The 10,947-nt window shown below is 48.8% G+C and overlaps 1 protein-coding gene across 6 annotated transcripts in view; it reads right to left on the bottom strand.

Annotated features, from left to right (window-relative positions):
• The window catches only part of Dtx2 (deltex E3 ubiquitin ligase 2), a 35,510-nt gene that overhangs the window by 9,129 nt on the left and 15,434 nt on the right, over positions 1-10,947 (bottom strand). For all 6 annotated transcript variants that reach the window (XM_031338252.1, XM_031338257.1, XM_031338255.1 and 3 more), the window contains 2 exons: positions 8,916-9,552; positions 968-1,071 (listed from right to left, as the gene is read on the bottom strand). In XM_031338252.1, coding sequence (XP_031194112.1) covers positions 968-1,071; positions 8,916-9,552 — 741 coding nt within the window. The remainder of the gene's footprint in view (positions 1-967; positions 1,072-8,915; positions 9,553-10,947) is intronic.

Genomic DNA, 10,947 nt, shown 5'->3' with positions numbered 1-10,947 from the left:
GAAAAAAAAAAAAGAAAGAAAGAAACGGGCGAGGTGGCCAGTAGGACAAAGTCCTTCATCAGAGCCCGATGCCTTGAGTCTGCCCCTGGGCCATGAGAGGAGAAAACCGACCCTACAGGCTGTTCTCTGACCTCTATATCCATGAGATTCCTGAACGCTCCATGGCCTGACCACCATCACTCCTACACACAAATAAATGTAATTTTTAAAGCTTTTAAGGCCTGGGAAGATAGTACGGCTGGTAAAAAAATTACTGTCTCAACTATGAGGAACTAATTTTGATGCCCAGGACACACATAAAAAAAGCTAGGCCCAGTGGTATTCATTTGTAGTCCCAGGACTGGGGAGGAGGGGACAATCAGATCCCTGGAGCTATCTAGCTGGATTGGCAGCCAGCTATGCAGAGCCAGTGAGTCCCAGGCCAATGAGAGACTATTTAAAACACAACATGATTGGCCTGAGGTATCCCTCTGCATCCATCCACATGCGTACTCACCAAACACTAATCCAAAAACAAAATGCCAAGGCTTAGGGGCCGGCAAGACAGCTCGACAGTTAGAGACACTTGCTGTTCTTGGAGGTTTGCTTCTCAGCACTCAAACCTGTGTTTCCAGTTCCAGGAAATCTGACGCCCTCTCCTGGCCTTCTTAGGAGCCTGTACTCATGTGCTACACATACAACACACATACACATACCTAACTGGGGCTAGAAAAGTCTCATGACTCCTTGAAGGCCCTGTTAGAGGAAATACTCTAACTACAGTTCAACTGGATGTAAATACTAGAAAGGTTTCCACCAGGCCTGACACGCCCCAGGGCTAGAGAGGCTCCTAAACTTGCTCTCTGAGGGTGGGAGGAGTATATCAATCGCTTTGGATTTCCCTGAGGACTCAGAGAATAACAGGGTCTTCACTCCACCATTCCCTCCCCAGTAAGCCTGGTGGGTCACAATCTGTGAAGACACTTACCTGCAAGCGCCTGCTGGACCCTGCTGGGCTTTGGCATCTGCACGGGCACAGTGGTGGGGGCGCTCCCTGGGCTTCTGGAGGAGGGACCGCTGAGGAAGGAGGCACTAGAGAGAAGAGAGGCAACTCAGTGAGTGGTACCTCACACAGCAAGCTGGGAGGTTCCCTGGCTGCACCCTCAGCAGCCTGTAGGTGGAGGCCCACATGCTATTTTCTCAGGCATGCCAAAACACTCAAGACAAGGCATTCAATGAGGTTTCATGTGGACATTAAAAAGACTGTTCTCCAAGTAGTTGTCACTTTCATACAGCACTCCAGTTACAAACTGAAACACACACACACACACACACACACACACACGGAAAGCATTCAGGCCAATGAGATAGCTCAACACTTTATTGAGCACTTCCTATCACAGAGCCAGACATGCTTAGTTTAATTCCCATAACCCAGAGTGGAAACAGAACCAATTCCAGCAAACTGTCTCCATGGGGGTGCGGCACGTGTGCATCCCTATACACTAAATAAATAAATCCATGCAAAAGAAACTTAAGAAGGCTCTCAGCTGGGCATCAGGGCACACGCCTGTAATCCCAGTACTCAAGGGGCCAGCCTGGTCTATATAATGTGTTCAGAGGTACCCAGGGGCCAGTCCAGCCTACATCTCAAAAGACACAGAAACAGAAACAAAACAGGAAAGCTCTCGGGGCACCTACACAGACAGAGTTCAGCAGGAAGGCCACTTTAACAAGTAATAGAGACCACCACTGCCAGTAATGACAAAGTCAATATTGTACACTATGCAACCAGAAAGTTCCAACACTATTTCTGTGGAATTCCTATCAAAATAAAGCTTATGGAGTTGGTATTTTTAGTAAGTGACTGTTTATCTTATGTGTAAGGCAAACTCTGGATTCCATCCTTAGCTCTGCAACAGAAATTAAAATTTTTGAAGATTTTAGTATTAACTCTATACATATGTTGTACATGTATATGGGTATATTCACATGCGTGTGTGTGTGTGTGTGTGTGTGTGTGTGTGTGTGTGTGTGTTTGCTTTCACACAGAGGCCCCAAAAGGGACCTGAAGTCACAGGCTGCTCTGTATCCTCAGGGCTTCCAGGCCAGCCAGTCTAGCCAATCAGTGTGCTCCAGATCCATCTCAAAAAAACCAAAAAAGACAAACAAAAAACAAAAATCAAAAATCAAAAAACCAAACAAACAAACAAAAACAAGGAAGGAGAAGGCAAGTGGATCTCTGCAAGTATAAGGCCAGCCTGGTGTATGTGGAAGATACAAGCCAGCCAAAGTCACCACGGTCAACACCAGCCTGAATTACACACAGAGGTTTATGGCCTGCCTGGGCAGCTTACTGAGACCTTGTTTCAAAGTAAAAAGATTACTTGGGATGCTGGTGAGATGGCTCAGTGGGGAAAGGTACCCCACTGAGGAGTTTAAACCCTGGAACTGATGTGGTAGAAAGAGAGCGCTCACCCCTGAAGGTTGCCCTCTGACCTCCTTGTACACAAGTCAGCAGATACAAGTACCTGTGTACATATGCATGCATACACACACAAAACACATAAATGTAAAAAGGAGACTTGTGTTTGGAGCTCAGTGATAGAGCCTTGCCCAACATGAGTGAGGCCCTGGGTTCAATCCCTACTATTACAAAATAAATGGATGCATGAATACATCACCCGGGAATCCCACATGCAAGACGTTCTGGTTTTGGTTGAGCTCTACTTGGAGAACAGTTGGCTAAAGGCCTGAATTCCTGTCAGCTCCTCCTCCTTCCTACTCCCGAGGCCCTTCTGGGCCCTTCCATGTATCCCTGCCCATTCTGATGATGAAATATGAAGATTACAAAACCTTCCCATGTGGTCCCACACAGAGGCGCTCCTCAGGGCCAGAACATGGAAGGCACTCAGGCACAGAGGACAGGCACTATCTGGCTCCTGTAGTGCTAAGGGTATACCAACCACTACCTCCAGGTTCTGCCGAAGACCTGCCACACAGTCAGTCACAGATCTCAGAAGTGGAGGGTGGAAGCTGAAGGCAGCTGTGACCTCATCCAGCTGGAAGCCACACACCCAACTGGAGCTGGGCTGAGGGAAGGCCTCCTGCAGGGCCTGAAACAGAGCCCTGCTCCAGGGTTGGCTTGAGTGATAACATGGATTTTATTTGCCAGGCAGTGATGGTGCACACCTTTAATCCCAGCCCTCAGGAGGCAGAGGCAGAGGCAGGTGGATCTCTGAGTCTGAGGTCAGCCTGCTCTACACAGTTCCACAATGGCCAGAGTTACACAGTAAGGCCCTATCTGGAAAAAAGAGTGTTTTGAGTTTCTTGAATGTTCTCTGCAAATAACATAGCCCCATGTAGTGGGGCTTCCTGTCCCCTCTATTTTCAGCCTCAAAAGAAGGTGAGACTGAAGGCATTATGGATGCTCTGATAAAGGCAGAGCTGGCCTGAAATACTGATGCTACCCAGCTTGCAAGCTCCACCCCTCCCTAAGCCTGTTTCTACCTCTTCTCTTCTTTGATCCTTTAACTACAGTAACAAGTACCCAAAGGTGGCTTAGAACTCACTGAGCAGCTAAAGATGACCTTAACTCCAGCCTCCAAACTCTGGAGTGTTAGAATTATTGGTGTACACTACCACACCCCACTTATACAATGCTAAAGATTAAACCCAGGACTGTCTAGGCAATACTCTGCCAATTTAGTTATAGTCCCAGTCCACGTACCCCTCTTTAGATAGTTTCATATGTATCCCAGGCTGTCCTTGAACTTGGCATGTAATTCAGGCTGTGCTCAAACTAAGTGCCAGATGCAGATTACAGATGCATTCCACCATAGAAGACTGCTCCACATACCTCTCCCTCGACCCCTCAAGAAGGTTATCCGTGGTGTGAATCACACCATATACGTAAATGAGGGCACGAAAGCCCAGCATTTTGGATTGCCCAAGTTTGAGACAAGATATACATAGTAAATTCCAAGCCAGGCAGGGTCACACAGTAACACAGTAAGACCTTGTTTAAAAAAACAAAAATAGGGCTGGAGAGATGGCTCAACCGTTAAAGGCTAGGCTCACAACCAAAATAAAAAAACAAAAATAAACAAACACAACAACCGTGTCCTTCACCCACTTCAACTCTCCAGGGAGCAATAAACTTGAGTCCAGAATTAACTACCAGAAAAACCAAAGGTTTTTGGCTCTATAGCTCACCTACATGAGTGGCTGTGTAGGGACAAAGCCCTCGGCCCCACAGAGATTGGGGGTCCCTGGCTACTTCCCCATTCCCAGGTCTTCCCTTACCAGAAAAAGACATGAATGGGGAGAGAAAGCTGGACTCCACACCAAATGCAGCTGAGAATAAGAGACAAGTACTTTTGGTCTGTGTGTGACACACACGTGTGTACATGCTACATTCAGCTCCAATTTGGACACTACTGAGATGACACTATAAAATGGTGTGCCAGGCCCCACTACAGAGCTTCCATTCCTATATAGGGTGGTAGGTACGATGAATATCATGCCCAATATAAAAATCTCAAGATCCCTCGTGACTTTTAGGTGCAGAACAAAGTCAAAGCAGGACCCCAGAGCCCTCACTGAATTGAAAGACCCATAGCAGCATTAGAGAAAAAGGAAAATGCAGCGGCCAACACGAAGCCCCAGCCAGGGAAAGAGACTTCCCCAGGCTGAGGACAGAGCTGGATCCCTGGGAACAGGAGGAGAGAACTGATCTCCACAAGCTGCTCCCTGACCGCCACACTGTGCATGTGTGTGTGGATACACATTTAAATGTGATAACAAATATTTAACACAGCTGAGCATGGCGATCACCCCTTTCACCCTAGCTCTCAGGAGGCAAAGGCAGGTGGAACTCTGTAAATCTGAGGCCAGCCTGGGCTACACAGTGAGATCCTAGCTCAACAACTAAGTTAATTAATTAACTAAAATTTGATAAAAAGAGAAACGCTGGACCTGCAACATGTAACACCCTAATCTCAAACAGGACAGTGGCAAGAGTGGGAACAAGGCAGAACATCAGTTCTAATCCAGGGCGATGGCAGCCAGGTTCCCAGGGCGGGGGTGGGCGCGGGGGTGGGGGTGGGGTTCAGAGCAGCATCAAGAACACAGCAGAGGCTGCTGGTGTGGTGGCTCATACCTGTAAATCCAGCAGTCAGAGACTGAAAAGGATCGTGTGTTCAAGCCAACCCGAGTTACACACAAAGCAGCTGACTATACTACAAAATCCTGTCTCAAAAAAAAAAGAAAAGAAAAGAAAAAAGGGGGGGTGGACATGCTTCCATGGCTCCTTGGTACCTACATGTTGGAAGGGGAGACACAACTTCATGATAATCCTCTTATCTCTTCACTTACAGTGTGGTGAGAGAGTGCATACTTGTGCGTACACACAAAATACATCAACACAATTAATGTATAAAAACTATAGTCAGGGGCTGGGGAGACGGTTAAGAGCATTGGCTGCTCTTTCAGAGGACCTAGATATAACTCCCAACACCCACAAGGTGACTCACAACCATCTGTAACTCCAGTCCCAGGGGGTCTAACACCCTCTTCTGGCCTACTCAGATGTGTGTGCTCGTGGGCACACATACCCTACATACACATTTTTTTTTAAAGAAAAGAAAACAAGGTGAGTAGGTCAGAGGCAGGCCCTCTGACTTTTATGTGCATGTCCACAGCACACATACACTCTCATCTTACATAAGCTTACAATCATGTGTTAAGCAACATTCATGGCTAGGCTCAGCTAGATGAAGCCTGTGGGGCACAGGCTAGACACACCTGGCTAATGTTTCAAAGCTGCCAGCCCTAGTCACCACCCCTCATCAAAAGACTAGGCAAGTTGTCCCGCCCGGCTATAGAGAGATGGGCGTGAGCATGACACATTTTGGAAAGCTTTCCAGCACCCTGATTAGAGCATGTGTTTTGCTGCTTAAAGGGATAAAACTTCAGCTACAAGGAAATGTCCTTATGCCCAGAAGCTCAGTTACAAATGACACAGCTTTTTCTGGAGTGCATGTTCCCAGGGGGCACTGCAAGTTTCACCTAAACTGAGCAAAGGAAACCACAGGAGTTTTATGAAACAAAAACCTAAAGAAAGGGTATGAGTTTCCATAAACCCTGGAGTGCCGCTTTCTAAGTCAGGGGCTCACTCAGCAGCAGGCAGAGTAGGTCTCAGTTTCCCTAAGCTGCACTCTGTTCAGATTGGCCCTGCCTGACCCCTGCTGCCGCCTCCACACAGCTCTGCAAACTGTCACCTACTGCTGCTGACCCTCCCTTGGCTTGTAAGACCTGCTACCACAGCCCCTGGGGAGAACGAGGGGTCAAATGTTTGCATTTCTCCCAGTGCCAGCTGGGGGAAGAGACCAGAGGGTTAGTTAACCCATCAGAGCAGAGTGCTTGAGGAAGGCCACAGAAAAAATTAGATATGGGAAGCTGGCACCATGCCACCACGCCTGAGGGCCGGAGTGCAGTTCCCAGGATCTAATGGTGGAAGGGTACAGCTGACTCCAACATACACACCAACCCACCCACACATACAAAACATACATGTAATTTTTTTAATTTGAAAAGATATGGGTAAACATTTGCTTATTCAGACTGGATGGGTTCGAGCAAGTGAAAGGATGCCCCTCCCAGCCCCTGAAGGCCCTGAGGAAACACAGGCGCACCATTCTTATGACAGGAGGCAGCCAGCTTGCTCTGAAGCTGTCCAACCCACACAGCAGGCTGGCCCAGTTCCCCTGTCTCCTGCAGACCAGCAAGTAATGACAGGCAGCACCTACCCAGGAGCAAGCTGGCCCAGTGACCTCTCCATCATCCACCTGCCTGCCTGCAGAGAGTCCTAGCAGTGCCTGGACATGCGGAGGAGAGGCCCCAACCAACAGGAGCCCAATCTGAGGAGAAAAGACCCAGGACCAAGTCTGGTTCATCCTGAGTCCCCAGGTAGAGGTCTGTTGAGTCTCCTCGCCAGTGGTTCAAGTCTATAACCCTGGTACTCATGAGCTGAAGGATTGAGAATGTGAGGGTAGCCTGAGCTACACAGTAAATGCTAGGCCAGGCTAGGCTAAAGAGTAAACTATTATTACTTGGGAGAGGAAGAGCCAGTAAAGGAGCAGGGAGGGGACAGGGAGGAAAAGAGCAGAAGGGAAAAGAAGACGAGGAGAAGAGGGCAGACAGGACAAGAGGACGAAACGAAAGCAATTCAACCTCAGCCTGAAGCAATTCAACAAAGCTGAAACTCAGCCTCAGTGTCCTAGACTGACCACAGACTCCCATTCCCTCAAGGACTGACCCACACACTAAGCCTACATAGCAAGAGAGAGGGACATGCCAGGGAGCCCTGTAGGCTCTTGCCATGTAAAGCCTGCACAGGGCCCAGTGATATCTGTCTGGACTCCCAGTTCCCAGGAAGATGGACACACATGCCCAACTCTGGAGACAGACGCATGGGGGATGGTGACCCAGGCCCTGATGCTCCCTTGTCCAGCAGGTCCGTCCTCCCATTCCACACACTCCAGCCAGCCCCAGTGCCTATGCGTCCCACACAACTAACAGCTTTTCTCTTTAGGGTGCTGGCAGGCAGCTAGGCATCATGCTAGGCAGACAGTATATCACTGAGCCACACCCCAGACTCTCACTGGGGGATTCCAGGCTGGGGTTCTACCACTGAGTCACGTCCCAAGCAAGGAAGATTCTAGATAAGTCTTTTTAGCGCTAAGCCAACCTGCAGTTCCTCATCTGCAGACGCCAGGCAGACGTCTCTGATGTCCACCCCAGCCCATGTCACAAGCTTAAAGAATAAAGCTGGCCATGGCATCTAAGTCCTCGTCAGTTCCCACCTGTTCAGGTGGGTTTAGAAAATACTACTAGCTTTTCTAAGATGCCTGTGTGTGCCAGGCACTTTTTTGTTTTTGTTTTTTGGTTTTTCGAGACAGGGGTTCTCTGTGTAGCCCCAGCTGTCCTGGAACTCACTCTGTACACCAGGCTGGCTTCGAACTCAGAAATCCACCTGCCTCTGCCTCCCAAGTGCTGGGATCAAAGGCATGGGCCACCACCGCCCAGCTCCGGTTTTTTTTTTGTTTGTTTTTTTTTGTTTAGTGGCGGTGATGAGGATTGTGGAGTGACTGCCCTAATGCTCTAAGAGGAGGAAAAGAGGATGGAGAATTCCAGCCCAGCCTGAAATACACAGAGAGACTTTTTCTAAAAACAAAACAAAATTAAAAAAATAAAAATAGGCTAGAGAGTTGGCTCAGCAGTTAAGAGCACTGACTGCTCTTCCAAAGGTCCTGAGTTCAAATCCCAGGAACCACATGGTGGCTCACATTCATCTGTAATGAGATCTGATGCCCTCTTCTGGTGTGTCTGAAGAGTATTTACATATAATAATAAATAAATCTTAAAACAAACAAACAAACAAAAACAACAACATAAAACACCAATCAGAGCCAGTGAGATGGTTCAGTGGGTAGAGAAGACTCCTGCCAGGCCTGACAACTTGAGTTCAATCCAAGACCCATGCATGGTAGAACTAACACTGTGCTCTCTGGCACCTGCTGGTGCTCTCACTCGAGCGCTCGCTCTCTCCCACTCTCTCTCTCTCTCTCTTCTCTTCTCTTCTCTTCTCTCTCTCTCTCTCTCTCTCTCTCTCTCTCTCTCTCTCTCTCTCTCTCTCTCTCTCTGTGAGCTTGAGGCCAGCCTGGTCTACAAAAGCGTTCCAGGACAACCAGGGCTACACAGAGAAACCCTGTCCCGGAAAAAAAAAAAAAGACATCCAAGTGGAAAACCAAGGAGGCTCAGCCATGGGTGGTGCTTGCAAAAGACACCACACAAGGGGCAGGCAGGTGTGGAGGTGCAAGGCCGAGGGAGGGGCTTTGCACACAGGTGAAAACAAAGTTTGCACTGGGAGGTACCTGGCTCCACTGGAGGTGGACGGTCCTGAGGGCAGGAGCTGTGGCCCCAGGTGGGAGAGGCTGGAATGGAACAGGGACTGGTTGCCTGGAACAGAAGGTGCTGCACCCCAGGGGTTGGTGGTGTTCAACCTTGGCGCAGATCTGGCCCCAGACAGTGAAGGTTTATTGTATGGGGCAAAGGCCTGGTGGGCCCCAGAGACAGTGGTGGTCCGGTGGGGCGCTTGGGGGGCAGGATATGCAGGCAGGTTGGTCATGGAGTGGCGGTAGCGACCTGACACAGGGCCAGCTCCGCTACCATGGAGGCACTGTTGGCAAAAGCAGATGAGTCCCATTTGACGTGGGGCAGCGATGTCTGAAGTCACTGGGTAAACTGGCCCCGCTTGGCGTCGCACACTCCGGCAGAAGCTGGAAGTCTTGTTGGTTTGGGTTAGGGTGGCATAGTTGACAGTGTAGTTATAGCCCAGTGGGGCCAAGTCCACCACCTGGATGCCCCGGGCCACTTGCTGTTCCAGATAGTCACAGATTCTAGCTTCATAGGCAATCCAGGATCCATCATCGCCCAGCCACTCCCAGACGATGCCCTGGCCTGGGGCAGAATTCTGTGAGAACAGGTGTCTACGCACAGACCTCATGGTGCCTGTAGGGAAGAAGCAGCACCCTTAAATAAGAAACCTCCTGCTGCTTGCTCCACGCGCTCACACGTCAAGTGTACACGACAACACCCATTTTTCTGTGGGTATATGTGTATGCCCGCGTCCATACATGGGCATGTCCACGGTGTCAACACGTCTGAGTGCTTCTGTATTTTGTATGCATGACTGTATTTGTATGTGTTTGTCTGTATATGTTTAAGTATCTATATCTGCACATGTGTCTGCCCGGGCCATGTCTATGTGCCTGTGTTTGTATATGTACATCTGTGTATGTGCATGTGTCTATGTTGTATGTGTGTATCCATCTGTGATATGTGTTTGTCAGTGGTGTGTCCATGGTGTGTATATGTCATGTTTGAGTATGTATATTTGGGTCTGTGCATGTGTCTGTACATGCCTGTATTTGTACCGACATATGCGCATATGTCTGTGGTGTATGTGTGACATGTCTGGTGTGTCTAGGTATGCATCTGTGTCTGCTTATGCATGTCTGTGTCTGTACATGTCGTGTTGCACTGAGCTACATCCCCAGCCTCAGTTCTTCCCCCCAATAATTTAGCATCATCACTGTTGGTAGACTGTCAACTGGCTATTTAACTCAGGACTAGCAGATCTTATTTTACCCGTATTTCACTGTAGGGTAGAGGCTCACAAGGCAAAGGGTGCCAAAGGTCTAAGTCACAAAGCACGGACCCACCCTCTACAGCAAAGAGCTTAGCAGCTTTCTTGCCAAACATGACTCACACGTGATGCAGCTGTCTTTTTCCCTGCCTTTGAGACAATTTAGTCTCAAAGTTTTATAAATACTCCATCCTCGGCCTCCCAAGTACTGGAATTACAAGCAAGCAGAAGATTCTGGAAACTACCACGGCATACTCATGCATGCCAGCCAGTCTGCTGAGGGAGGCTGGAGCCAAGAGAGCCTCCACACGTACTCGCAACGCACCTCTTACTACCACATGGTCCATTCCTCCGGGTATAGCTGGTGTCTTTTAAGACAAGATTTTGTGCAGCCCAGCCTTAACCTAGAACTCACTAGGCTAGTGAGTTGTCAAAGATAGCTTTGAATTCCTGACCCTTCAGTCCCCATCTGCAGAATGCTATAATTACAGGAACATGCTCAACGATGGTTTTATGCAGTGCTGGGGCTAGATCCCAGAGCTTCTTGCATGAGAGGTAAGCACTTTGCCAATGTAGCTATATCCCTAGCCCTGGGTGCTATTATTAGTTAAAGCACACTTCAATCAGATGTATTCATGTAAAGAATAGGGATGGGGGGCTGAAGACATGGCTCAGCAGGTAAGAGCACCAACTGCTCTTCCAGAGGTCCCGAGTTCAAATCCCAGCAACCACATGGTGGCTCATAACCATCTGTAATG

Source organism: Mastomys coucha, unplaced genomic scaffold (assembly GCF_008632895.1).
Source record: "Mastomys coucha isolate ucsf_1 unplaced genomic scaffold, UCSF_Mcou_1 pScaffold22, whole genome shotgun sequence".
Lineage (NCBI taxonomy): Eukaryota > Metazoa > Chordata > Mammalia > Rodentia > Muridae > Mastomys > Mastomys coucha.
This window is presented reverse-complemented; position numbering and strand designations above follow the sequence as displayed.